General features: G+C 48.5%; 6 protein-coding genes across 6 annotated transcripts; 2 read left to right on the forward strand and 4 right to left on the reverse strand.

The window, feature by feature from the left end:
* The first annotated feature begins 5,365 nt into the window (after nucleotides 1-5,365).
* Nucleotides 5,366-5,913, forward strand: F5891DRAFT_1237675 (uncharacterized protein). Its single transcript, XM_041369668.1, has 2 exons — nucleotides 5,366-5,394; nucleotides 5,445-5,913. Exons 1-2 carry the CDS (start codon nucleotides 5,380-5,382, stop codon nucleotides 5,814-5,816), a joined length of 387 nt encoding a protein of 128 aa, XP_041224096.1. The 5' UTR covers nucleotides 5,366-5,379; the 3' UTR covers nucleotides 5,817-5,913.
* Nucleotides 5,914-7,829: 1,916 nt separating this feature from the next.
* Nucleotides 7,830-8,713, forward strand: F5891DRAFT_1237679 (uncharacterized protein; the record flags this gene model as incomplete). Its single annotated transcript, XM_041369669.1, has 2 exons — nucleotides 7,830-8,069; nucleotides 8,238-8,713. Exons 1-2 carry the CDS (start codon nucleotides 7,934-7,936, stop codon nucleotides 8,711-8,713), a joined length of 612 nt encoding a protein of 203 aa, XP_041224097.1. The 5' UTR covers nucleotides 7,830-7,933.
* Nucleotides 8,714-12,974: 4,261 nt separating this feature from the next.
* Nucleotides 12,975-13,883, reverse strand: F5891DRAFT_463150 (uncharacterized protein). The gene is made up of 2 exons (XM_041371916.1): nucleotides 13,447-13,883; nucleotides 12,975-13,378 (listed from the first exon to the last, which is right to left on the reverse strand). Exons 1-2 carry the CDS (start codon nucleotides 13,699-13,701, stop codon nucleotides 13,160-13,162), a joined length of 474 nt encoding a protein of 157 aa, XP_041224098.1. The 5' UTR covers nucleotides 13,702-13,883; the 3' UTR covers nucleotides 12,975-13,159.
* A 5,465-nt stretch (nucleotides 13,884-19,348) lies between these two features.
* F5891DRAFT_1190907 (uncharacterized protein) lies at nucleotides 19,349-21,054 on the reverse strand (the record flags this gene model as incomplete). The annotated part of the gene is made up of 9 exons (XM_041367378.1): nucleotides 19,349-19,644; nucleotides 19,695-19,711; nucleotides 19,766-19,989; nucleotides 20,038-20,082; nucleotides 20,132-20,230; nucleotides 20,255-20,395; nucleotides 20,492-20,680; nucleotides 20,729-20,854; nucleotides 20,914-21,054. The coding sequence occupies 9 exons, from the start codon at nucleotides 21,052-21,054 to the stop codon at nucleotides 19,349-19,351; spliced, it is 1,278 nt and encodes a 425-aa protein (XP_041224099.1).
* Nucleotides 21,055-22,276: 1,222 nt separating this feature from the next.
* On the reverse strand, nucleotides 22,277-22,663 carry F5891DRAFT_955534 (uncharacterized protein; the record flags this gene model as incomplete). The annotated part of the gene is made up of 2 exons (XM_041375334.1): nucleotides 22,277-22,464; nucleotides 22,516-22,663. Coding segments are annotated over 2 exons (336 nt in total), but the record flags the coding sequence as incomplete, so codon positions are not given.
* Nucleotides 22,664-25,325: 2,662 nt separating this feature from the next.
* On the reverse strand, nucleotides 25,326-26,992 carry F5891DRAFT_1129506 (uncharacterized protein; the record flags this gene model as incomplete). Its single annotated transcript, XM_041364402.1, has 5 exons — nucleotides 25,326-25,343; nucleotides 25,405-25,654; nucleotides 25,891-26,240; nucleotides 26,292-26,528; nucleotides 26,978-26,992. The coding sequence occupies 5 exons, from the start codon at nucleotides 26,990-26,992 to the stop codon at nucleotides 25,326-25,328; spliced, it is 870 nt and encodes a 289-aa protein (XP_041224101.1).
* Between the last annotated feature and the right edge of the window lie 763 nt (nucleotides 26,993-27,755).

A 27,755-nucleotide genomic window follows, 5' to 3' on the forward strand; every position in this document is an offset into this window, starting at 1 on the left:
TGCTCAGGCGCAAATCCGCTTGCGCCTTATGATCAAGTTCCCTGACCACCACCCATACGACCCATACCCATTCATGGACGTCTTCGCAGCTGCGCAGTTCCTATTACCTGCGCGCGCTTTTCCCGCGCCAAGCGCGCCAGTTAGCGCGCCCATAGTAGCACCAATTGCCACCTTAGTCACAGCAACTGTGCCAGTGCAAGCTAAAGTGGCTAAGTACAAAGATCAATACCACGCGAGTCGCGCAACGCAGGATACGACCATTAGCACTAACGCAACAGCTGGACTCTTCTATCGCGCACCCTCAGAAGCTGTACTTGACAAAAGGCCACCAGTTCCTATTCACGCGCCTCACGCGCGCGCCTTTCCCGCGCCTTCGCGCGAATCACGCGCACCTCAACCATTAACTGCACCAGCATGCAAAGCCATACCAGAATGCACCACTTTAGATCACGAACTCGAGCGCGCGCTTGCTAAGCGCAACCAGAAGCACACCGCAGGCGCCTCTTCACCTTCACCATCAGCATCATCTCCTTCGCAATCTCCATCATCACCAATCGCATCGTTAGTCAGGGATGACTCTAAACATCTATTGCACACTAACGTGCCAGTTGAAACACGCGCGCCTATCGCTAACGCATCGCGCGCGCCTATCGCTATCGCATCGCGCGAAGTCAGGGATGACTCTAAATATCTATTGCACAGTAACGCGCCCATTGTGGACGTTATTACGCCGTCGCTTGAAACGCGCCCGCCTATCGCATCGCTTAAGGAAGAAACCTCGCCAATCGCACCATCACCATCACCGCATTCGCCATTCGCATCATCAGAGGTCAGGGATGACCCTAAACATCTATTGCACCTTAGCGCACCTATAGAGGAGCCTCCTACCACATCAGAGGCTCAAGTTGCACCTTGCATCAACCAGAGTTTGCCTCTGGTAACTCCAACTGTCACTAATGATCGCGCGCATGTCGCGCTTTTTGCTTCCAGTGACTATCGCGCGCCGGTAAAGCATCCATGCATCATACCACCTAACCACCAAGCAGAGCATGTCTCAGGTGACCCTGGCGCCACTCAGGCGCACCATATTGCGCCTGAGGATGCGCAATGCGCGCGCCTAGAGGTATTGTATATTTACCCTCATCTCATTTCGCGCTTTTTGTCTCTTTCATGTTTAAAGCTCTTAAGGAGCTATATGACCATTCCAAACACTTTAATTTCATCCTTGCACTACCCCTTGTTCACGCGCCATGATCACGCGCATCGCGCAATACGCGCGCGCATTCCCGCGCCTCGCGCACTCATAATTTTAGCAGAGTTTTCACGCTATCGCATTTCTATCATTTCTCCCCCTTTAAATCACAAATTTTTCATTCAACTCAAGACATATTCCATTCAGCCATCCAGGCGCGACATAGGCGCGCGCCTGACACATACATATGCGCCTAACCCCCCTATCATCATCTTTAACTTTGCAATCTCCACATTTATTCGCATTCTTCGTACTTTTGCTTACCATGTCAATTTTGTTCCTGCGCGCCTTGATGCGCACTATTCTCCTTCACCTATGCGCCTACTGCGCCTTGATATACCACCCTTACAGCCCATTCACGCAACATTTGCGCCTAATTTCACGCTATACATGTCTCTCGCTAATCCATTTTCAGAGAAATGGCCGTTCCTCGCGTGTTCGGCCAATATAATCAAATTCGCGCGAAATCACCCCAAGGCGCGCACATCGCGCGCATCCTATCAGCTTGTAGGGCGCCCCTACACCCCTTGCAGCGCCTTCCATTGGCGCGCCTTCAACCTGCAGCGCGTTGTGCAGGAATTCATTCTGCCAGTCACAAGCCCCCCCAAGCGCGCCAGCCTCGCGTATTCCAACCCTACCTTGGGTAAAGCATTAGCTCGCAAGAGACGCGAAGCGCGCTAGTCACGCGCGCTCGCACGCGCTCAAGGAGGAGGATCGAGCGCTCCAGCGGCGCATCAAAGGAGAAAGATATACCATCGCTGTTCATAGGATATCATTCGTTTTACCCTGGGTTTCGTCCAGCGCTTTCATTTTCATTTTCTCTCATTATAATGCTGTCCAAAGAACTAATAACACACTGATATATATGCATATAGGAATCACTTAGAAGAACATAGAAAAAAAAAAAACAATCATAGAACGTGCCCGCCTAGCTCAATAGTATATTTTCTCTTCACATGCATGACGCGGCACCATGCTCCTTTTTACCTTAGAACGCACACATATGCGCGCAGTCTTCCCACGCTCACGCGCGCGTGTTCACGCACCTTGCGCGCACATGCGCTTTATGCGCGCGCTTCCCGCGCCTTTCTCATAGGAAGGTGTAGATGTTGACAGCTGCACGAAGAAGACAAGTCGGATAGGACATCCGCAACATTTACCATTTTCCCTTCATATTTTCACATATAGTTTTACTCATGCTGTTCAAACCTTTAGCAACTAATATTTAGCACGCCTAATAGGACTTGGTTTGGACATGGATTGGATCGCTCCTGGACTGCGCCACTTCGCATCATCCCCACAGAATACAACACATGCGACACTCACGCGCTTTCTCGCGCCTTGCGCGCGCGCACTTTCCCGCGCTTCACACCATATGCGCGCATCCCACCCGCGCCTCGCGCGCCATGTCCATATCACTCTCACATCATCGCCTCACACCCATGGAACACTATTCACCCCAGAGTCACCCTTGCAATTCGCCATGCTACGCTTTATTCCCGTGCCTTCACGCATAGCGCGCGCACATTCTCGCGCCTCGCGCGTACCATGCGCGCAAATTCCCGCGCTTCATGCACATCCGCGCGACAATTCCTGCACTTGCACATTCATCACCCCACAACCCAAGCATCATACATGCATCGCACTCGCATACTATCACGCAAAATCCTCACCACGCGCGCGCTGAGTGGGGACACTCAGAATTTAAGTCCCTGGGAGATGTAGAGAATCATGCCTCTCATGGCGTGATATGGTAGTTTTCACCAAGGAGTATACAGCACGAACTCATAGCATTACTCTGTGCGCTACCCGCAGCTTTCCCATGCAACGCGCACCATGCGCGCACCATTCCCGCGCTTCACGATGTATACGCGCGCGCGCGTTCCCGCGCTTGTGCGCCCTATAGCGCCAGCCATCCAGATGCATCCATCCACTGTCCACCAAGCTCCCTAGTATGTATATTTCCATTTCCTTTATTAGCATAGTTCCACCTTTATTTTTATCATAGTTTCTCACTCATATATATTTTTACATACCTACTCGGTAGCGCTTCGGCTCCGCATGAGCGCGCTTAGGCGCGCTATATAAGCGCTAGCAGTACATACTACACTGGACCTACTTTTTCCTACTTTTCACTTACTAGTTACTACCCACTTACTACTTAGCAGAATATAGTAGAAAGCTATTCCTTTACATTTTGCACTCTTATATCTCTTATCTTGCTTTATATCACTACTTAAGCTTAGTTTCTCATTTCCGCATACGCGCGCGCACTTTCCCGCACTTCGCGCTAATACGCGCGCGCGTTCCCGCGCCTTTGTACCTTGCGCGCTCCTGCGCTTTCTCGCGCTTCGCTGAAGCGCACACTTCTAGATCCTTGCTGCACTCACTTCCCCTATAGGGTCGAACGCACTTGCTTCTCAAGTAACGCAGACTAGGCAGCGCGCGACCTTACAACTTTTACAGATACAGTCAGGAGCTTCTTTTGTTCCTCATTGTATTGTAGTTTCTACAACAGTTGTAGAAACAACAATACAATGAGGAACAAGGATGCTCCTAACTGTATCTATAAAATGTTGTGAGGTCGCGCGTTACCTAGTCTGCTATTCTTGAGGAGACAAGTGCGTTCGACCCTAGGGGAAGCGAGTGCTGCGAAGATCTAGAGGTACGCGCTTCAGCGAAGCGTGAGAAAGCGCAAGTGCGCGCAAGGTACGAAGGCGCGGGAACGCGCGCGCGTATTAGCGCGAAGCGCGGGAAAGCGCGCGTGCGTAAGCGGAAATAAAAGAGACTAAGCTTAAGTGATGATATAAAGCAATATAAGAAAAGATAGATGCAAAGTGTAGACCAATAGACTTCTACTATGTACTGCTAAGTAAATAGTGGGTGATAACTAGTAAGTTCAAGGGAAAAGTAAGGTCCAGTGTAGTATGTACTGCTGGCGCTTATATAGCGCGCCTAAGCGCGGTCAAGCGGAGCCGAAGCGCTACCGAGTAGGTATGTAAATATATATATGAGTGAGAATGCATGATAAAAATAAAGGTGGAACTATGCTAATAAAGGAAATGGAAATATACGCACTAGGGAGCTTGGTGGACAGTGGATGGATGCTTCTGGATGGCTGGCGCCATAGGGCGCGCAAGCGCGGGAACGCGCGCGCGCGTATACATCGCGAAGCGCGGGAATGGTGCGCGCATGGCGCGCGTTGCGCGGGAAAGCTGCGCGTCATATAGAGATAGCTGTGGGTAGTGCACAGAGTGACGCTACAAGTTCGTGCTATGTACTTCCTAGTGTAAAGCACCATATCACGCCATGAGAGGCATAATTCTCTACATCGGATCCGTCTGATGTCTATAAATTTCTTCTCGCCATCACGAGCATGCTCAAGCAGCTGTTTGATGACTCTTCACATGGCTTTACCAATGAGGAAAAAGAGCAGATACGCGCGGTCGTGAATAAATGCTTCCGTGAGATTATTCAGGAGGGTCCTGCAGATTGTTATATAGCTGCATTCTTTTTGGATCCTCGTAAGTCCCCTTCTAATTGCATGTCTCCGTTTCTGAACATTGTCACATTACATACAGGCTATGTCGGCTGTGACATGCTTCGAAGGTCTCTCAATCCCCTCGCACCCACTATCACAATTCCTCCACTCATACCACGCACACCAGAGGAGACAGTTCCAAATCAAAGGGTCTTTGGTCGTGTTATGAAGTATTTGAAGACAGTCGTTGAGCCAGAATGGAAATCGAAAGACAATCCAACACTGAAGGGTCTTACTCGTTTGCAGGTACAGGAGTCTTTTGTCCGTCAGTTGCACCGTTATGCCCGCCTTCAGTATCCCTTTGATGCTCCAGTCGAAGCTGGCCAATCTATCTTGTCATGGTGGACACATCTCACTCGGATTCCTGAAGGTGCTGTCCTTGTAGTATGTTGTTGCTCGTCCATTGACATTGATCTTGTGCTAATCTATTGGCCCTTAGTGCATTGCACAGAAGATATTTTCTGTGAAGCCGAATGACATGCCTGAGGAACGTACCATGTCCATTTTCACCTGAATGAACTCGGCCCTCAGAAATCGCCAGCAAGTCCAAACACTCGTAGATATGACGCAGATCAGACAATGGCATATGTATGATCCCGAGGTCAGTATATCGTTTGTACACAGCACATTTCTAACACCTTGAATTTACAGAAATTCCGCTTGCGCGAGCAACCCACATTGGACTTTTTTGATGTTGAGCAGGTCATTTTTGGCAAAGGAAAGAGCACTGCTTCGCGGACGCACAGTATCACAGGAAGTTCGTTGATTATCGAAAACGGTGATGAACACGAGGAGATACTTGATGAAGATACTCATACCTGGCTCGATGACAAAATTGAAAACATGCCTGATGATTCCACTTTCGATGCCGAGGAAGACATTGACTTAGACGTGCCGGAACTCACAAAAATTCTCGCTGATGATCCACCCCAAGGGAGTGTGTCGAAAGGTAAGAAGAGAGAGCAAATGGTGGCTTGCATTGATGACGCCGACGATGCTGATGGCGAATGGGTCTGGAAGTGAAATTGCCCAGCGCACAGAAGTTTTTTCATCAAGAATAGTTAATAACACCTGTTTTCGACAAGTTAGCTTGAACGAAAAAATCACGTGCCGACTGTCAATATGTGTTAAAAAATGTCAGTTAATAATTAACTGCCATCCTCCTGGGTTAATAACCCAGTTAATAACTGGCTGGATAATTTTTCACTGCACCCTAGACGGCGAACATTGAAGCAATGGAGCTTATTTGATAGACCGGTGACTCACTCAGAGGTCAAGTGATATTCCGACGTGCTGCCCAGCTGGCCGGAGGTTGATAGTGATCATGTGATCTCTTGTGGAAGTGAGGAATACATTCCTTCACGACAGTAGTAGTATGCTGAGGTGTCTGTATCATGCGCCAGGCCATAAAAGTTGAGCTAATACTACTCAGTAATAATGTGTTAGTTTGCACACGAGAGGCGTGTCACATTGCGCTATGATCACAATTTTCCCGATGAGTCCTTTGGAGTCCTGGCATAATCCACCACACAATCATCAGTAAACCGATGAGTCCTTGATATTGTACCCATGCGAATTGTAGAGGGGTAGAACTCTGCCGCTGCTAAATATTTTCATGTATACCATAAGAAATCTGATTTGCTGCTACATAGCCCGGAGATCTAGAGTAAGATGAGCAGTGCACAACAAGGTTATGATGTTCCTCCATTGCAGCTGACCAGGGTGGTAAGCCGACTAATGCCAAATATTTTGGCCATTGCCATTTTGCCTTACTTACGCTTTACACTACAACTTCATCCACGACATTCTCGTGGGAAGTACCTTTGGCACCTGTCAACTAATCTAGAATAGCACTAGATTTTGTAACAATGTTCTGACTTGTGGCCGTGAAGAGTAACAAGGGATGACAGCGCACACCTCTCAACCTGTTTCGTGACTCTCCTTTTCCGCCGTCTATACATTGGATCAAACTACTATTTAACATCTTCCCATAGGAAGAGCCTTTTGCATTTGTCAACTAATCTAGAATAGCACTACAATTCCTAACAAAATTGCGACCTGTCACCATCGCAGTATGTATTGTACTCCCGGCAGTGTTGATTGTTATTTTCCTCCATTATCAAGTGTTAATCTCGCGAGTCAGTGGCATCATGATGCACTTGAGACATTATGATGATTAGTTAGTTACACTCAGGCCACGATATACATTCGACTTGAAGTTGCGACTCGATATGGGCAATATCGGTCAATAGACTTGGTAAAATATCAAAGTGCAACTTGAAAGGGGACTCGGAGGACCATCATGTTAAGCTACTATGACTCATCAATGTTTGAGAGCTAACTTAGCCGGTTTTTTGCTTCCTGAATGTCTCGAAGTGACATGAGTGATACAGTTTGATAACATTTGAGATGTGACTTACTGACTGTACATGCTACCACCTGCACTAAAGCCTCCCCATTTTTAGCACAAACTTTCTCGGATCCGATTGATGTAGTGATGTCGTTGCGCCTCGAAACTTGGAAGACATTTGCTACGACTACCAACCGAGGATTCAGTGTCATGCTCAGTTTGAAAGAGCCTGAGGGCGTCAGTATTCTGGATGTCTGAGGAACGACAGGTTGAAAAAGGCTTCAAGTAGGAAGATCATGGTCTGTCTAGCCGCGGTTTCTATGAGGAACGGGTGAAGGATTCGTAGTTGATGGTTCGCAATATCCCAAAGCAGAAGGCGTTCAGCATAGGGAAGAAAGATGATTGGGAGAAACTTACTAGTTTCATGAGTTTCAATATATCGAGGCACATGCAAACCGCCTTGACCGCGTCCACCTTACTGCCACCGCATCTTGGGTGCAAGCTTTGGCTGCTTCAACTATAGCATCCACGAGACGATTGCGCATGGGGGCACAGTGGCTTTTGAGAGTTGGGCCAATGACGATGAAAAGTCCTTATGAATCGAAGAGTTGGTGGTGAAGCTCTTGCTGAATAAGCTCCAGATCAAAGAGGGATCTGAGATGAACAGCCAGAGCTGCATGTTGCTCAATTTGCATCTGGAGGGTTGCAGGATTGGCATAGGTGCCGCATATACTTGTAAGGGGTTGTATGACAAAGAGCAATACTTCGAGAAAAATTCTGTGAGAAGGTGATGGATGTGGCAGGGCATGCGGAATGTGGGTGCTCGGAGAGGGGAGCATTACTAGGTGAGGCTGGGTACTTGTGGTATAAGGCCTTGGGCATGAACAGAGGAGGTTGTGGGGTTTCCATTGAAGATCAAAGGAAATGTAGGTACAGCCTGTTTGGAGTTCTTGTGCAATACAGAAACACTATTTATCGTGTTTACGTCGACCATATGTAGGACGAAACTGGAGACCAGCGTCAAAGAGAAGATTACGTCCTATTGAATATATTAGATATATGATAAGTTAAATTTGTAATAAAAACTGACGAAGTTATCGACCTCACCGATCCAAATCTTGAGGGTGCAGACGTGAATGACGATTCGTCCTCTTTGCATGCCCCGTCCCTTCCACCCTCATCGTCAGAGGCTGAAGATGACGACTTTGATATCGATGCTGTTGTTAGAGAAGAGGAGAAACACCTCGCTGCATTTAGAGCACAACATTCGGTTTCGCCTGAACCTCCCGCACCAAAAGCCAAATACAAAGTTTTGCCACCTGAAGTTGCAGATGGGATGGACATCGACGAAGAGGCGATGTGGAATGACCTCGAAATATTTGATGACTCAATCCCCAACCCTTCTCCACCTCCGGAGAGTAGTAAATCGAGCATCGTAGTCGATAACCAGGATGAAGAGATATGGGATATGGTGCGGGAATTGGAGAGAGAAGAGCTGAGAAGAGTACACAGCATCGAAACAACTTCCTGTGTCATCTGTTTTGAGTATGCCTTCGGCAGAGAACGCTAACATATCTCTTGGGACAAATGACGAAGACTTTGATGATATATATGCGTAGATGAGGAGGTGCATTGTGGGGACATGAGATGATAGGTCGACTGGAGCCTGAGGGTGTGTGGGTAGAGGAGAACAGTCATCGATAGCCGCAGTATAATGAGGTCTAGATGATTAGGGCGTGATTCAGTTTTTTCCTGAAAGAAGTTCGCCAGGGAGTAAGAGGTGATGAAAGAGTCTTAATAACTTAACGCCTATGAGATTTAAAAGATTGTAGATTGTAGGTATCGACTCCGAGTCTTGTTCAACGTTCAACTAGTACTACATCAAACTTGGAACCGTTTTCGTACAACATCATGTGACACGTGTCCAGCCAAAATGTGTCTACACGTGGATATGCCTGGTTCCCCTCTGGATTTCTGTGACTCAGCATGGCTGAGCCTGTTGTGGGTTTTGACTGGGGGTGAGCGCGCGCGCGGGTGTCAGCGATGTGAGTACATGATAATAACCATGGTGAACGTTCAGATCTCAGAGGTCGTCCGAAAACAAAAAGCTCTAGCACCTACTGAGCTTAAACACCATGAATTAGAAATACAGATATTCATCATGATCTTCTGCATCCCAATCTTCTGCGTTCTCTACTCCTTTGTCTTCGTCATAGTTTGCATCTTCATCTTCATCTTGGTCTTGGTCCGGATTGGCGTCTGAGTCTTCTTCCCCGTTATCGTCACATCCCCCCCTTGCTCCGTCATTGTCATCAGCCCCACCATCGCCATTACCCATATCTCTTCCATCCTCAAGGGGTGCAATACGGCTCTCCCAGTCCCTGTCGTAGTCATTCTGATCTTCCTCTGACATTAGGTCATCCCCGGGTCCTTCATCCGTGCAAGCCTTCGCTATCTCCCGCAAGAATTTCGGATGCCCAATTCCATGGTACGTGTACCGCATGAACATATCTCTGTCCACGAATCTGAGCCGTCCATAGTTTGAGTGAGGACAACAGTATGGGATGCTGTACTTACATGCCAACATAGTAAGCTTCCCAGTCATCTAATTCGCCGCACTGACGTGCGAATGACTTTCCATGGCGAAGGGAGGTGGTTCCACGGCCAGAAGCAAAAGCTGGGATCAGGTGCGCACCCCGGATGACCTGACCAGGGTCCAGAAAACCAAAGGCATCATGGTCAGATTCCTCGACAAATGTGACCTTCGGAAGCCGAGCGCAGTTCATCCCTGATCGATGGTCGCTCAAAGGTGCCAACCATCTCACTGAAAAGAACCTCAATTTGGTGCTTTTTGACTCGACCTTCGGCATTAAGCCATGCATTCATGTGATATATGCCCAGAACTCGAGCATACCAGTAGGCATGTTGAGGCTTTGTTTCGCCAGATAATACCATGACATCGCAGTGAGTACTGAGGATTGATAGTGTCATACTCTCGTCTAAGATCGTAAGTAGTGTAATGGACCTGTGGGGTGAACGATGGTAGGCCAGCAAATGTCACAACATGCGTCAAGTACCTGCATAGTTTGCACGGGGTATAGCCTATTATCTGAAATTATGACCGAATTCCGCTCCTCGTCTGTGAATGCATGGTCACAGTAGCTGACATCTAACTTTCGAAGTCGATACAGCACATGGTCCTTGAGTTTCGGTACAAATCCCTGTACCTCGTGAGCAAGATGAACCATGAGAGGACGTCACCACCTACTGTGACAGCTGGATCATCCTCATGACCTCGTAGGAATCTGAAAATGTCCAACGGGTTGTTGCAGCTAAGTTTCCGTATGGTATGGTGATCTTGAAGCCCTGTAGGCAAGTCGACCGGTGCCTCCTGGCTAGCGTATGAACTGCAGCCTTCCTCCGCGACTCGCCGAAGAACGCGACGACGATACTCATGCCTGGCAAGTTGCGCCGGGGTATCTAGTTTATTGGTCAGTGGATAGAACGCTTTTAGCGCTCTATGGGCCAATTCTCCCTGGCCCAAAATCAGATTGAGATGATAAGATATAAGTAGCGGAGCACGTACGATTTGTGAAGTGAAGGAGTCTATGGTCCCAAAAAGCCGGATAGACTGTAGATAGTCTCCCATGGCGTGAAATTTGTAAGTATTCAAATTAAACTTCTTGGCCTTTCGGCCACCACTTCCTACACCTGAATTATTAGAACCGGAGTGTTCACGGGCAGCCTTGCGCTCGCGGGCAGCCTTCTCTTTCGGTAACTCTAAGGTAGTGAAAGAAGTGCAGGTAACATCCCGGAACTTGCGCAATTGACTAGAGAGGTGCTTGAAGGTTTTATCCAAGGCGGACAAGGTCGTTTCCGAGTGCATCCTTAGTTTGGCAAGGGCATGCCATTGGGCAAACTTGTACAAAAGTGATTGTACGACTGCATCGTGGTCCTCTGGGAATAGCCCTTCAAAGACCGGCATGGCGCACTGAGATAAAAGTCAACTAAATACGTGGCAACTGAATCGAGAGGACAAACCTGCAAAATGTCTTCGAAGTCTCTCGCTGCGAGCCGTTTCATTTCCGAGGTATTATTGGCGAATTTGCGTATGACCCCATTGCCATAGGACGGAACTTGGCGAAATCTACATTCGATACCATTACTTGGAAATAGGTTAAGAGAATGTCATGTAACATACCTGTTATCAAACGTTGCAACTAGCCTTTCACCACCTGGGAGTGCGTAGAGTAGACGTATGAGATGGGTGAACAGGGCTTTCCATGTACCTAGCTCGATTTCATGCATGAAATCGACGACGAGCATGCGAAAGGTGTCAAATCCCAGGGGTCCGAGTTTTTCCGCAAACGCATTCTAGCCCAAAGTCAGGTACTAACGAAAGCAATTGATTCCAAAGGCACTCACCATGGTAGGCACCCATGACCCTTCTCCAAGCGTTACCTGCACCTTTGAGCCGTCGACAGTATGTCCTAACCCATAGATGAATCCACGAGCTCTCGTTACATTATCCAGACAGTAGGTCCTGATGTTAGCTACACGGCCTTGTATGTCTTTAAACAGGCCCATAAGATCGAATGAGGCTTTCGGTGCGAGACAGCGTGGACACGGACAAGAGCCCATGTCCTTTATCGTCGCTATCAAAACCCTGCAACATTGATTAATATTTAAACAATGAGACAAAAAACGAGCGCACTTTTCTGGATAGTCAGCAGAGTAAGTGAATATGCGTGGAAATACCCTTCTTAATATGCCGTCGGGACACTGAAGTACAATCCCATGACGGTATGCTTCAAGGAAGTCGGCATCTAGTAGGTGTTTCCAACATGCATGGAACAAGTCACGCCGACAATGTGTGTGCAGGGCCGCCATACCGCTTTTTGATATCCGAGGTAAGCTGTTTATGACGTCTTTGACACTATCCGGAAGCTAAAATATAACGTGAGAGATGTACAACACCGAAGGTTGTTAACCTACCGAAGGTAAAAATCCGACCAAATGACATGCACCAGATTTGGGTGCGGAACGCGCATATTTAGTTAAATTACCGAAGTAGAGATAAAGGGGCCAAGCCTTGGCTGTTCCGAAGGTCGCGAGATGGGTTGCGTCAGAAAAGAACATAAGCCCGGCGATAACGCGTTCGAGTGAGCAGCCGGGTTCCCTTGGCTGTCTCTGCAGGTCATCCTGGGCCGCTAACCAGGAATCAGAGGTATAGAGCTCGTCGAATATGCGCTCTTGATGGTCGTCCAGAGGATCCCTCCACAGGCGCTTGAAGGGCAGAAGGTGGAACGCGTTGGCCTGGATGTCAGCAAATGCAGAACGAATCACTCCTACGATCGGCCTATAATGAAACCCCGGGATGTTAAACGACCTAGATGGCTCGTCCTTGGACTTCGTAGGTATGTCAAGGGTGATACCTGTCTCTAACCAGTCATCTGGAAAGGTGACAGTCCCCTTTCCTCCGTCATTGTCTAAAGTGTGCAAGCTCTTCTTGACCGAAAACCCATCCAGGTCCCTCGGATCGAAGTCCTTCGCCTGGATCACGTCTTTAACGAGGCGTGATACTTCAGCTTCGGATTTATTATGACTGCCGGAGTTCATCCACACCATAAGGCGGTAGACAGTCATGTTAGGGAAGGGATGTGGTGGTGCGAGAGATGATTCGGGCTTCGAGGTATTGTCGGTTCTTGGACTCGAAGTAGCCAGTAACGAAGAAGCGATGTATTTATCAGGCTCAAATGAGGGACGCCTGGGATATTGTCGACAGAGTCCAATTGTATTGAAAACGGTTTGAAGAGAATCGCGCAGAGTCAAAAGGACTCTTCGAATCCTGCTGCAAGGAGTGCTCTGAGTCTCAGAAGACAGACCGTTATTCCCAAAAGAATCTGAGAGGTTGGTATCTTCGTCGGGGGGTAGAAGATCGTGGAAATCTCTTGGAACCGGCCTGAGCTTGCGTTGCAAAGGGCGTTGACCTGTGACTGCTAGTGATTAATGAGTGCTATGATGATAGAACGACAGGAAAGTGCACACCTGGGGCGTCATGGTCTTGCTCATCAGTATCCTCCATTGCAACATCCAAGACGTCGGAGTCAGTCGCCGTATTGACATGAGCAGTGTTGGCTGGGTTGGTAGGCTGATGTAGGGTGCCAAACGCCCTATGTTCGCAATGGGCTATAGGTTTCAAACAACCGTTCTTGGTGAATCGAACTGGTCCGAGCTGATACGGATTGGAGGGTAGTGAGTGGGGCGAGGGTGTTGGAGCGACCTAATACGATAGTGACTTACCCTAGGAGCACCGCTGCCGTGACTAGTCGTGAGTTGTAAGGACCTTTGCAAAGTTTGGGCAGATTCCTGTGCCCGGTTTCGCCTTCTCTCGGTAGCTAATGTGCTTTCCTTGCGGTAATGCTTGCAGATAGAACGATGCCTGCTAAGTCCACGAAAATCCGTATCTCTCTCCCAAGAGCAACGCGGTGCACCGCAGGACACCATTGACAGGATGAAAGTAACAAACAGAATCCAGGATGATGGCGAGAGACGCATTACCCTTCCACGGAAGTTGTGATCATACTAAGGGTAGTACTACGACTAGTACCCATCCGATGTATCAACAAACTTACTATGTCTCCTTGTTGGGCATTGCCATATATATCATCATATAGGAATGTTTGCACTTCTCGTAGGAAGCTACATACTGCGTATGCGGCCAGTTTGCTATGAGGCCTCGAGGAAACTCGAAAGGAATAAGACACAAGCAGGACTTGAATTTTCAAGTCTAGGACATAGTTGACAACGAGATATATGTAGATGGTGCTGTACTTTAGGTGACATCATACAAGATAAGCGAGTTGGTAAAATAAAATAAGCTAGGAAGTCACAGATATATGATGCAGCCTCCTCAATCACCCCTATGCCACCCACCCTACAGGTTTGTACTCCGGCATCAGACAACTTGCCTTCGTAACTCTCTGCGCCCATGCATCTTCCTCGCGCTTCAAGAGTAACAGAAGTTGAGTGTACTGGCGGACACGAGTCCGCGCGGCGATGTAGCTTGAATACACGCTGTCAATGCTTAATTTGGTGAATATGGTATCCTGCTCATCGTCTTCTACATCGATTCCGTCAAGTGCCATCTGAAACAAACTCAGTGCTCGCTGCTAAGCCAAACCACGAGACTCTCGTACCATATATGTCTGCTTCTCTCGTTTTCGCTCAGTATTTTCGATGTTTGAAATTTGAATATGGACTTCGGAGAAGTCGTTTATGCTGACGTGAGTAGAGTCTTGGGCGCTTTGGGGTGATGATGATGGCATTTTCATAAGTTTAAGTAGAAACGTTTCAATCAAGATCTATTTAAATATTTAAATGAGGATTTGATCGGAGCATTCGGTGTTTAAAATTTACACTTACAATACAAATTGATAGTGTAAATTACACCGTTACTACTGTCTGGGGTCGTGTCCTTCTCAGTTGGGTGTCGCGTGACGTGGTAACGGTGGTAGCTTGCATAAGCAGAGTTTCTTTTCTGTACACTGCCTGCGCTTTGTGAGTGTCTAAAAATAATACTCTGGGGGGACGAGTGAGGATGGCGTTTAAATCAATCCGATTTCGGGTCTGCGCAGGGGTAGAGTGCGCTGCATTTGCCAGCCCACGAGGGAATATAACGAACGACTGGAAAAGATCCTTCTGCGAACCAACCTCCGAGGGACTAAGTCTGGGTATGAGGCGGAATTCATTGTCAAGACTAGCAGCAATCACCTTGGTGGATTGAAAGTGTATCTTCTCCGCGGGCGTGAAGCAATTCATCCGAAGAAGATAACTTGTTCAAGACAGATTGACGCTGGGCATAGGTAGTGCCCTGCAACCGTGTTTCCTTCAGTAAGACTTCGATCAGAGTATCGAAACTGGCCGAGTTACCTGACACTTGGGATCTCGATCCAAGCATCTACCCGTGAGAGCGAGGGGTGCTTACACAGGACGTCAACAGTTGGGGTAAAAAGGACAGGCCGACGGAAACGCAAAGAGAAACAAGTTGCATCCTAGGTCGAAGTGTCTCCTGCGGGAACAAGTCAGCCAAGAACGGTAGAACCAACTGACACCTTTGGTGAAGACAATGGTACGGTGCATGCTAGTTGGGTGAGATCATCTAGAAAGGACAAGAAATCCTGCAGGACGTCAGGGCAATCTGAAACGGTGACGTGCTGTGTATCCATAGCCACAAGGTGAAGGGAAGAATTACAATCGTTCTGATAGTTCTCGTTTAGCTTTTCTTGAAGGTGACCAGTGCGCAATCGCCTCTCACCTTGATTTCGAAACCAAAAATGAAGCCCAAGATATCGGTTGTACTCAAGCCAACACAAACGACACTCCAAAGGAGCCTTGTGTCAGGAAAGCCTAAAGTAGATTGAAGCTCTTTGGTTACACGCTGTAGAGACCATACATCAATAGGAAACGTTATGTGAAAGGCCTCCACTGCATTCGACATGAACGTGAGCACACTGTTGGAAGCTTCTACCACGCTGCCGTGATGATCCCAGAGCGAAAGCCGGTCACCTCAAGACTGTGATCGGCATTATCTGCGAAAGTACTACGGCCACTGAGTTCCGTTGGTGCCTGAGACGTGCGCGAGGAATACCAAAGCTTGAACGAGGAAGTATGAGATGCTGGAAATGACAGCGTTGTTACTGATAAAGACTCGGACATGATAGAAGCGAAGTGGCGACTCCCTGGAAATCGACCAGAGAAATACAAATTTCGTTAAGCTCGTTTTCTGACAGCTTCAAAACCTCGGCATGAGAAACTTTGAGGAATGAAGCCAAAAGCAAATGGCCAAACAGTGAATGAGTGTCGCGGAGAGCCTGAGCTTCAAGTTTGTAACAAACGTGTCAATGAAACAAGAGCATCATGATAGTTTGAACGAGGCCATTTACCTTAGACAAGTAGAACAAGGGTGCTCAGCGAGTGATAGGGATGAAAAGCACTGCATCTCCCTATAAGATACTACAGGTGATAGGCCTAGTAGGTGTGATTGAATCCGCTCAGGTTGCAGCAGTCGCACTGGCAGGATCTAAGTTTGAAAAATTTGAGACTCAGAGCTGCGCCAAATGGTGCAAAGTTTGAGTGGGAAAGCAGTCGGTAGATGGATTGAGAAGAAATAGCTGTCATATTTACATTGTTTGTATTAGGAGACGCGAATCAGCAATGGTAAGGTTCATCATACCGTCTGAGATCTGAGACAGTCTAAAAGTCAACTTCAAAGAGCCCATTCAGTAACATTTTCCGACTTAGTCGGACAGCCAAAGGTTGAGATTCTGCCCAGGTAACCGGGCCATCCAAAGTGGGCCCATGGGTGGGTGGGAGCGGGTGGGCCCACAGTACAGAAATCACCGACACTGGCGGTTGGGCTGAGGTGTGAGGTCCATAGAGATGAGTGGGCCCAAAATGTGTGACTGGGTAGGCCTGCATGCTTGAGGGTGAGAATAGGCCAGGCGGATTTGCGAAAATTTTGACGGATGGGCCCAGCCCGCATGTATGCGCACATATGGGCTAGGGAAACAGAGCAACAGATGGGCCTAAAATGCATGACCGGGTGGGCCTGCATGCCTAAGGGTGAGAATGGGCTAGGCGGATTTGCGAAAATTTTGACGGATGGGCCCAGCCCGCATGTATGCGTACATATGGGCTCGGGAAACAGGGCAACGGATGGGCCCAAAATGTGTGACCGGGTGGGCCTGCATGCCTAAGGGTGAGAATGGGCCAGGCGGATTTGCGAAAATTGTGATGGATGGGCCCAGCTTGTAGGCATGCTCGGGAACATGGGCAATGGATGGGCCCAAAATGTGCGACCGGGTGGGCTTGCAATGCCCGAGGATAGGCCCAGCAGATTGCATGTAATCTTGAAAATCACGAGGGATGGGCCCACCGTGGATTTCATCTCAGAAAAGGCAAATTGGCCCAGTGCATATGCAGATGTGGTCTCGGAAACAGTGACGGATGGGCCCAGTCCCCCATGGGTAAAATAACTTCGGGGAACATACTTATTTGCTCACGAAAATGGTGGCTGATGGGCTGAATGTGCTTGGAAGGGACTCAGGAAGAGACCCTTCCACCCATGAGTGTGGAATCGGAAAGGGCGACGGATGGGCCCAGCACTCGTCGTATATCGCCGAGAATGGTGGAGCCCGTAGATTTGGTCTCGGCGAAGGCAACGGGTGGACTCAACTTGTGTGTATTCCCGAGAATGGTGACGGATGTGTGCAGCATGTATGTTGCATGATGGAAAGGGGCTACGGATGGACCATCTGTCATCCCTTGCGATGGCAATGATTTCCGGGCCCATCGGGCAAAGATAACAAATTGGTCGGGTGGCAGACAGAACCTTCATGTAGTTTGTGCTTGGCCAGAGCGGCAGATAGGCAAAGACCCTTACCGACCCTGGGTTCTGACGACGTCCCAATGATAGGCCCGCCGGGCACTTCCGACATCCTATTTGCACCTTGGCGGAATATAGCGTATCGTCCGTGGGCTGACGCCATTTGATGGGCCATGAACATTCGCTGGGCCATCCGAGATGCCCTTCATTAACGAAGGGTTGGCATCACCGGACCCGTCCGATATCCTGTTTGCACGAGGGCCAATTATGCTTCCTCCGTCCCGCTCATACGTCCGCTGGGCCATTGATTAATAATCGGCTAGGGCGCCATCAATGGAACCTCGGACTGTCACAGACATTGCTCTTGATGCCTTCCTCTATTTATAATGTTTGCTGTCTGGAATGCATCGGGATGTCCGAGCGATCTTTTGCACAAGACTACGATCTCCAGCTAGAAGTCAACACAACCGACGATGTCCTGATTATGCGATTGATGCATCGGACACAAACCACATGGGTGAGAAGTGGGTTAAGGCTTGTTGCGGTTGCAGACAGCAGTGCAAATGCAATGTACGGATCGGCCCAGAGAGTGCTGATACGGAGGGGCCCAACTGGCCCAGCCCATATACATTCGTAGCGCGGATCGGTCCAATGCAGAAGTATCTGGCACAACCGGTTGTTCTGAACCTAGTGCATAGAAACTCTATGTGCAGATCAGCCCAGTGCACAAGCACCCGGAGGAGCCCAACTGGTCATTCTGGTACCAATTCGGCGTGCGGATCAGGCCCAATGGGTAAATTGTAGGCCAGTATGTGTGTATCTTGATTTGGGCAACTTCCGGAAGGCTCAAGCGACACGATGTGCCACCCATTGATATTGCATTGCGGCAGGGAAAACGGAAGGGCCCAGCTAGTCGTTTTGAGCACAATCGATGAGTTTAATTAATGCATATACATTGATGCTCGGGACATGTTGACGGATGCGCTCAGTCAGTAATATCATATATCAGCCAAGCAAGTAAGTAATGCATCTGGGTCTCGTTGGGGCTTGGGAATGTTGGGGCCGGAACACGAACATGCTGTTTTGGACTCTAAGTAGTCAGCATCATACGTCGGTAGTTTAAAATCTCGGCAAAATATAATCGAGCACCAGTGGTCCTGGATGTTGATGGTGACGTGGGCCTTTACAAAGGTGACTCCGAATGCGAACTCCCGAATGGATATGTCTCATTATAAACAGAAATTTTCAGCACTGTATCGGTATTAAATAGATTGGTTGTCGCTATTCAGAACTGCACCGTGATGACTGGTTCCGGAAGCTAATACAATCAGACAACCACATATCAGGTCATCACCACTTGGTATGGTGGGTGATCACAATCAGTTCCGGATGCACCTTCCATGTATGATGCTGAATTATGTCGGATATATGCAGGTGCCGTCTGGCCAGTATCATGGTGATTCTCGGAACCAAGAGGGTACTCCTATTGCCCGGCTCATGCTTTCGTCCACCGGACTCCTGGATGCACTTGCCGGTACAATAATCTCATGTGAAGATGATTTGCGCATGCTCAGGTCCCAACTTTTAGTTAGAATGAAGCAATACTATGATTTGACAAAGATCTGATAACAATACCACATACACAATTTGCATGGACTCAACTTATTGAACTCGGATACAAATGCAGCGCCAGGCTGAACATGCAATATTCTAACAGTACACAGTCCTCTGGAATATCTACAGTACATGCGGGGGTCCCGCGATCAGATCTATCCTATATAACTAGTGACTATTTAAAGTCGTCATAACGTCGTCCATCTATTTTAGGGATTCCAAAGATTGCCACCGGGCATCAGATTTGTTGAGCCGTTGCTCTAACTCGTCCAACCGCTGAAGCAGGTTGGTCTCAACTGAACCCACTCTGACCTCCAACACGTCTACCCGCTCATTGGCGGCGAGGAGATCCAACCTCTGACCGAGGTCCTGGATGCCCTGCAAGATGTCTCTTGCGGTGGGCTCTGGTTCCAGCAGGTTGGTGGGCGCAGGCGATTGCCGGTGTTCCGGCTGTACTTGAGCCTGACCCGGAAGGACCGCCCTGGGCTGTTTCTCCGCTCCTACCAAATCCAATGAGCTCAACTCGTTCCGAGGCCACGAGAAAACGTACCTTTGCTACCAGCAATGCTCCATTGAGAGCGAGAAGGATGCGCCATGACTTTTTCGGAGACAGCTCAGGACTTGGACGTCTTGGGGGTTTTGCACGCGTCAGAGGATGCTTTCGCCGCATTATCTTGCAACCTCTGTCGGACACCAACGCCGTCGATTGCGCATGCGATCTTCATGTTGTCACAATTGGCGCAGGCGAGGCGTGTATACCCGAATTTCTTGTCGGGGAGGACAACGCAGGCTATGTCCAACTTGGCACACTTGTCGCAGTGCCGGGGGTGGTAACGAACAGAATGCTTCAAATTCATTAGCCTGTGTTGATAACGATGCATACACATACTTACCTGCAAAGGAGTAGCGACATCAGAATCCGAGCCCCATTCTGCAGGCTTAAAAATGGCTCAATGTCCGCACTATGCTTATGTGAGAATCACTTACCCAAGTTTCTGCGTCCAGGAAATCCTTGTCTCCGACTAGCAGAACATCCTTGTCAGTAGCGACAGGCGATGATTCCTGGATCGGTAAGCTGTTAGATGCCTAACCAAAGATGAATGAACATACCCTTCGTTTCACATGGATGACTCCGGTTGGCTCCTTTTTGACATCGGACTTCAACTTCCTCATCTTTTTGGCAACCGCGTTGGCCCCTTCATCTTCCGCCTTCCTCTTCTTGCTATCGCCGGCTGCGGAAGCTACCTTCCACTGTTCCCTCTCAGCTTCTGGAAAATACAAGTGTCAGCATCTTAGGGGCAGATGTGCTGGACGACCGACATGGGGCAGGTTCTTGGCCGCTCACACCTGTCGTTTCGGTTCGTCTACCAGTTTAGCGATGACATCCAGGTCCGTTTGGGATGGCATAGAAGGCGGAGTCGAGGGAGTCGATGGTGGGACGATGAGGGCCGGTGGTATTGGGACGGTGGCGGGAATATCAGTCGATGTCGCGATGGCGGGAATGTTAAATGTGGAGGGGGGGCGATAGTCCACGGTCTTCTCGAATCATGGGTGGTTCTTTATCCGAGGGTCGTCGTTGGTGACGGAGGTCCAGTCGGGGACGTTTTCAAAGGCCCCGCCCTTTGAGTGCTGTCTCACAACGGCGGCAAATGAGAGCAGCTGTGGGGAGAATGATGTAGCATTCCCACTGTATAGTTTTAAGTCTTTTGCCTGTGTCGAATGTCTTAGTTTAACACGGAGAATTTGCAATAAACGTAACAAACACTCACCACACGCCTGGCAATCTCGTCCGACAGCTTTAAGCCCTCGGGATCACCCTTCTTCACCTTGATGCAGCGCTGAGCGAGCGATTGCACGACAGCGAGCATGGCATTCAGGGCATCATTTGCTACTTCGGGAGGTACGGCCATGATGTCTGATTTGAAAGAAAACACGGTGGTGAACAGGGTAAATACGGCAGATATGAGAAGTTGACTTAGAAAATTCCGACAAGTCTGGATTGTAATCAATCCGGTCGTGAGTAATGCTTGGGACTTGTGACTTGTGGCTTGTGGATTGGGACATGTGGATCAGTGGCAACGGTATTGTACTTGGGAGTGGTTCTATTATTGTCCTATGTAATACTGATAATCCATCCACCAATGTCCGGATGAACCGATACTGCATGTTTGAACGAGCCAAACTGTCTGCCGCCCTGCATCCACCCATCTTGGTCAGGGTGCGATTAAACTTCTTATGCTCATTTTCCCCACGATTTCCACATGTGATACTTCTGAAACCCTATGCTCGGATCCACTGGCCAGAACTTATTTGTTGTCAAAACCCCATTACTTATTCGCCGCCCAGCTTATACAATTTTGTCACTGCATTGCAATTATTCTACTAGTAGCAGTTGTGAATGCATTTGACAAGTGCGGGCGAACAAGTAGCCTATGTAACAGATAACTACTGATATGATTTATGTATGAAATGAGCTAGCTAATTTGGCAATTGTAGCCCAGTAGTAGTGCTGCCGTGGTCAGATTTGGTCTGGTTCAAAGGGTCATCGAGGAGAACCCAGAACTGGACCAGCGATTCGGTTCTACGAAATGTCCGAACCCATAACCAGACCATGGAGAACCGTTCTCTGTGGTCCAGTTTGGTTTTGTTGCGTTCCGAACCAAAACCGGACCCAAAATTTTCTAGTAGAGTCCGAATGCTGTCATGGAAAGGTGAAACAGGTTCTGGCAGGCTTTCAGCCATTCAATCAAAGCGTAGGGCGTCTATGACGAGCAGGTCAGCTCTTTTGTGGGCAGCGAGTGAAGTGAAGGCGTCTACACTTATGTCGGGGAGTGCGAGTCGATTGAGGAGGGATCCCTTTGCGAATAGATAAATCCCAGCTAGGTGAACGCATAGCACCCAAAACAAGACACACTGCGGTGCTATCAATTTCAATGCTGAGCGTCCGCTCAACGTCACCGAATTCAGTAAGGATTGAGAATGCTCCATTTTACGAAAAAGTTGGCTGTCTATGAGATATCAGGTCTATGAACAACTTCTTATGACTATATATTAAGAAATTGGCTGGAAGGTTGGATTTGTCTTTATAAAGCCAGCCTGTGCGTGTTTAGCAAGTTCTTGGTACATATGGGCCTACCAAATCACATAACACTTGTGTCCCTCCGTTTGTGCCTCGCAGTTCGATGTGAGCCTTGTCAACCACGTGCTTGCTTTGAAGAGGAAAAACTCCAGAGTCCACCCCATTTCATGTTCAACGAGTATGAGTTCTTCCGCCCATCGGTCGTGTAATGCTTTCGTGCGAAGCCAATGAACCCTGTAAACTGTCGTGTCTTGAGCCTCGGCTCGAAATATCCGGATTACAACTGACGTACATTCATTCATCCAATCGCTGCTGACAGAATCGCCTTGTACGTCTAGCGACCAGAACCACGGGAGAGTTGCATTTCGCTGCCCCCAGGCATTCGGGTCCGCCATGGCAGCAGTGGTTTTGAGATGGCACTTTTCCATCCGGAGATACTTCTTAAGTAGGCCATGAGCGTCTAGGTTTCCTAGTTGTGCCCGATGAAGGTACAACAATTCAGATGGTGAGTCTGAACAATGTTGGGTCTTGCAGAACCTAGCTGCTATTCGACCCTAAAGGGTTTCTGGACCAGGCTCAAGGCTCAGAGTAGAGGAAATATCATAAAAACTTGCTGATCTCTCAGACTCATACTGGTAACTGGTGAAAAGATTGATTGATTATGTAAGCTACAAAAGTGCCAACATAAGGTAAGGTAAAACAGTCTCTACAAGCCCAACCAGAAATGAATCCCTACATCTCATGGGAACTTTGAATCATGACTGTCCCCAGTCATCTACCTATGCAAACCAAAGCTAAGCTAAACTTAAGAAAACTAACCTGGGGGTCCTCAAACACCTTTTGTCTCCTTGACGCGTATGCCAGGTAAACTGCGCCAGTGAGTGAGGGTCAGGCAATGGAATAAAACGATAATCCCCAGACTTTGCTTTTAGTACTGGAGGAGCAGCGATGCTAAAGTGAAAAAAATGCGATGATGGTTGCATGGATGACGATGGGGAGTAGACGGATAGAAAGAGGCGAACGAGGGCTTCGAAATGAGTATAGGGTTGACTAGGTTTGGTGGAGAACTGAGTGAGAAATGAGGGAAATGGTGGAAAAGGGCGGAAATTGCGAGAAGTGCGGATAGCGAGGGCGCAGGCGGGCGTATCAGAAATCTGATCGGATGGATGGAAAGCGCGGAAAAATGCGGTCAGAACGCGCCTAAGGCGATGGGCGCGCGATCACAGGGCGACGAGATATAAAGAAGGCGCAAAAATGGGGCGAAAATTAGGGGGGAACGCGCGAATGCGAATAGCGAGCGAACGGCTGAGCGCGCGAAGGCGCGGATATGCGCGAATGAAAGCCATGAACGAGGGCTTCAAAACGGATATAGGGTCGATGGGGTTCTGATGCGAAATGGGCTGGTGAAAGTGCGAAAAAGTGCGGAGGTGCAAGAGGGAGGAGGAGGAAGGGGTATGGTGCAGGGCAACAAGGGCTGGTCCTATCAAAAAGCGGATTGGGGCAATGGACAGAGCCACTGAGGGATGGTAAATGGCCAAAAGAGCTAGATGAGACAGGCCTTTGAGCACCCAGAAAACCCTTATCTCCCCTCAACTTCTCAAAAACACCAAAAACTCAATATCTCCACAACTACTGCTCCAATTTCGATGAACCAGGGCTCAAAATGACCGGATGGACGAGGGGAATACGACCCTAAGTTTGCGAGAGATCCGCTCGAAAAACGCGTGGGAAAAACACCTATCAGTGCGCTGGGGAGGAGAACAAAATGCTGAAAACTGGGGATTATGGGAGAAGCTGGTAAGGAATGACTGTGGTTGGATAATAGGCGAATTTGGGGGATGATTGGAGAGCTGGAAGAGCCTAGAAACACAAGAAACCCTCGCGGTGGGCTCCAGTTGAAGGTACAACAATTCAGATGGTGAGTCTGAACAATGTTGGGTCTTGCAGAACCTAGCTGCTATTCGACCCTAAAGGGTTTCTGGACCAGGCTCAAGGCTCAGAGTAGAGGAAATATCATAAAAACTTGCTGATCTCTCAGACTCATACTGGTAACTGGTGAAAAGATTGATTGATTATGTAAGCTACAAAAGTGCCAACATAAGGTAAGGTAAAACAGTCTCTACAAGCCCAACCAGAAATGAATCCCTACACCGACATTTCATATAAATCATCGTGTTGAGTCGGATGACCCTTTCAACTGAATGAACCTGCGTCCATGCCCTCGTTGACTTGGCTTGTGATTTCGCCGGACGCACGGCGGTACGAAAGAGCACAGCCTTATCCGCTAGATGCATTCTGATCGCTTACAAGGCATCGTTGGCCTGACCTTCCCGAAGTGCAATTTCCTGACCAATGAGGTGTTCAACTCCCAGCTCCGCACAGCGTGCTACGCCGAAATTGGATGGCAGAGGTATCACGGTCTTCTCGGGGTAGAAGAGATCCCGCAGCCGACGTCCATGTGCTTCGGGTTCGGATTCTGTATCACTGCCGTTAATCCCTTCATCTTCTGAATCGTCATCCATGAAGTCCAAGTGAAGATCTCTGATTTCATCATCAATGTCAAAGCCCTCGCCGAGATGTGTTGCTGCCACCATTGTAAACTCATCTATTGTCGAACGTCTGCATATATCCAAGGTTTGGGTTTCCGTGGGGTGTCTGCCAAGCCTCCTAGTATCCATAGTCAGCACGATCTGCATCTCTTCTATGGTAATGCCGGATGCAATCCATGTAGCAGCACCTCGTTGCAGATTCCCACCCAATCGGCCTACCCGGGAGGACAGCAAAGCTAGCTCCTGCTGCTTCCGAGTTGGTGCTGGTCCATGCAATCAGTTTTGTGGGGCGGAAGCTGAGAGAGCAGAAACTCACCCCTCTTTAACTGAACTTCAAATACAACCATCGCCGATGGATCGGCGACTCGACATGAATGGGCATATCGGTCTTGTTCTTCCCATGTTGCAATCATGATAGGATCGGTGGTTTCATTGAGCTTGTCAAAAGCAGAGGCACTTTCTGCGACGCCCTTCATAGCTTCCTTATATTTCCGGCAAAGAAAACTGCCTATATCAATGCCATTAGAAAATCTTCACCAAGGAGATTCATAGCTCAACTCATGCAAATCATCTTCATAAAATTAGAGTCATTCATCTGGTAATCAAGACACTCTTGCCGATGGGGAGTCGACATCCCTCTCGCGGCGGGAGAAATGATATTCGTCGATCCTAGCGGCCCCGGTGATAAACATTGATGCATACCAAACATAGCATTTGTCTTGGTGTCCATGAACATGCCAGAGGCCAATTCCCAGTATGATCTCCATTCCAGAAGGGAGGCTCAAATAGAGGCTCTCGTTCACCCGATGCCGGAAGTGCTTGTTATACTGACAATTAATGTCATAAAATGTCAAAGCTTGACTGAGCCCATTTGTGCGGTGGCTTAACGTGTTACATAGGGCGTAGTCCATATTCATTTGCCTAATCACGGAAGTCACCTCGTGAATCAAAATCGGTGGAATCCTGAAACATACCGTTCGCCCTTTTGAAAATCCACAACCGAATGAGGTACAAAACAGCCGTGGCGGGCGCACACACACCCGCCTATCCCGGTAGCTTCTAGTTTGTGTCGTGACGCATTGGCCTGGTTTACAGCTCGGTGATTGTTGCACTCGGACGGTTGAACAACGTCTTTGGCAATGGCTAGATGAGCCTTATATCGGTCTTTGGAAACCATGAAGCACTGGTCAACAGTCAACCAGACTTCATCTTCCGGGTGAGTAGGATGAAGGTGCTCTGCTTTCAAGTTGCCGTCCATGACCAGTGATCGGGCATATAGCCAACTGGGATCATTGGGGTGCCTATTGGCCGGTAGTGGGGCGTTAATGCCGGGCTGAGGGCAAGCCGGGCAAAAGAGAGCGAGTTCACCGGATGTCGGCCTTCTTCTCTCATAACCAAACCCATTCCATTTGAGCAGCTTCAGCCGTCGCCATTGCCGTGCTACCCTCATCAGTTCTCTGTAACGGTCCTGCGGGAAATTGAGCATTGATGATGTTGAATTTCTATATGCAACACCTACAGGGACTAGTTGCGGAAATATACTTGACATCATTCTTCTCAACTTGTTGTAGTAATTCATTGCCGAAGTTCCGCATTCCAAGTTGTCCAAGGCAAAACCATCCAGCACCGAAAAGGTAAATGCGGTCTTCGGCCAGGTGAAGGATGCCGGAAACATGCCCATCTCAAATAATTGCTTGTCGGTGGTACAAGCATTCAGACAACGACAAAACCGTATCATGAGCGAATGTACTCCGGACTTGTCAACAATGGTTATGCATTGCTTGCTGTTCAAGAATGGAAGTTCGAGTATGGTAGGGAGGTCCTCTTCCGGTTGATATATTGGCTCGTCGGTGTCCTCCCATTCGTGGATTTCCCCAAGTACTGGACAAGGCTTCCCTGATGCCCCAAATAAATTTCCATGCCCATCTTAGTCAGAGACGTTTCCTCAAAAAATCCTCCATTCCATTTCCCTATCTTATGGAAGGGCAGTCTCCGGTGCTCATCTCTGCAGCACTTCAAACAAAATAATGGCTCGCCGAGACAGTCGTGGCACCTATACACAGTTGACTCAGCACTGCACAGGCAGCATGATTTATCTGCTGGTGGAGCCTCTCGTTTATGGAGGATCCGGAGGTAATCATCAGTCCGAAATTTCCATTCCCGGAGATAATCATTTGGGCTCTAGGACATCGGTCAGCGCAAAACATATGGCAGGAACATTGTAGTGCACCTTTGTCTTCTTTCTCCCTAACGGTAAGTTGAGCGCACCAATTGGTTCCTTATTACCAAAGTCCTCATAGTCAGCATTGAAATCGGTTGACGTTGATCCCATGCCCTGTCAGAATTATGTTTTCTGGGAGACTTCTGCTGGAGATGATTGCACGGATGGGCTTGGCTGACTGGGGTTTGACTGGACACCACCTTCCCTTTCAAGCCGCGAGTTTGTCTCTGTTGTTTTCCATGTACCCATATGCGCCGTGTCCCCGTGGAGCCAATGTCCTTGCCCTAGACTTGCCCATGTGGTGACTGGAGACTTTGTAGTGAATTTAAGGACAAGCAAAATTTGCATGCTAACGCTGGCTCGCTTATAGCCAAATGAAGCGCAAATTAAGTAAAGTTTTTGCTCCCCCATGATTTTAAATATAAGACCCCATTCAAACAACCTTGTCCTTCAATGATGTCCGACCACAACTCTGCCTCTGATTCAGAGTCCAACAAACAACCTCCAGCAAATGAAGAAGAGGTTGCTGTCCTGCAATCTTACCTCGAGCAATGGCGCTCTGCTTCTACATCGGAGCGCAAGAATATATTGAAAGCAGCTACAATGGAAGCCCGGACGAAAGCACCATCATGTCAATTGTGCTGTTCAAGGCTCGTAAAGCGGTGCGTGGCCATTAATTTTTTGGTATATGATACGCTCCTCATCGTATTCAGACATATGAGACATGGTTCCGCAACCATGCCAAAGCAAAGAAACCAGGGG

This window comes from Suillus fuscotomentosus (assembly GCF_016647785.1).
Source record: "Suillus fuscotomentosus strain FC203 chromosome Unknown F5891scaffold_39, whole genome shotgun sequence".
Taxonomy (NCBI): Eukaryota; Fungi; Basidiomycota; class Agaricomycetes; order Boletales; family Suillaceae; genus Suillus; species Suillus fuscotomentosus.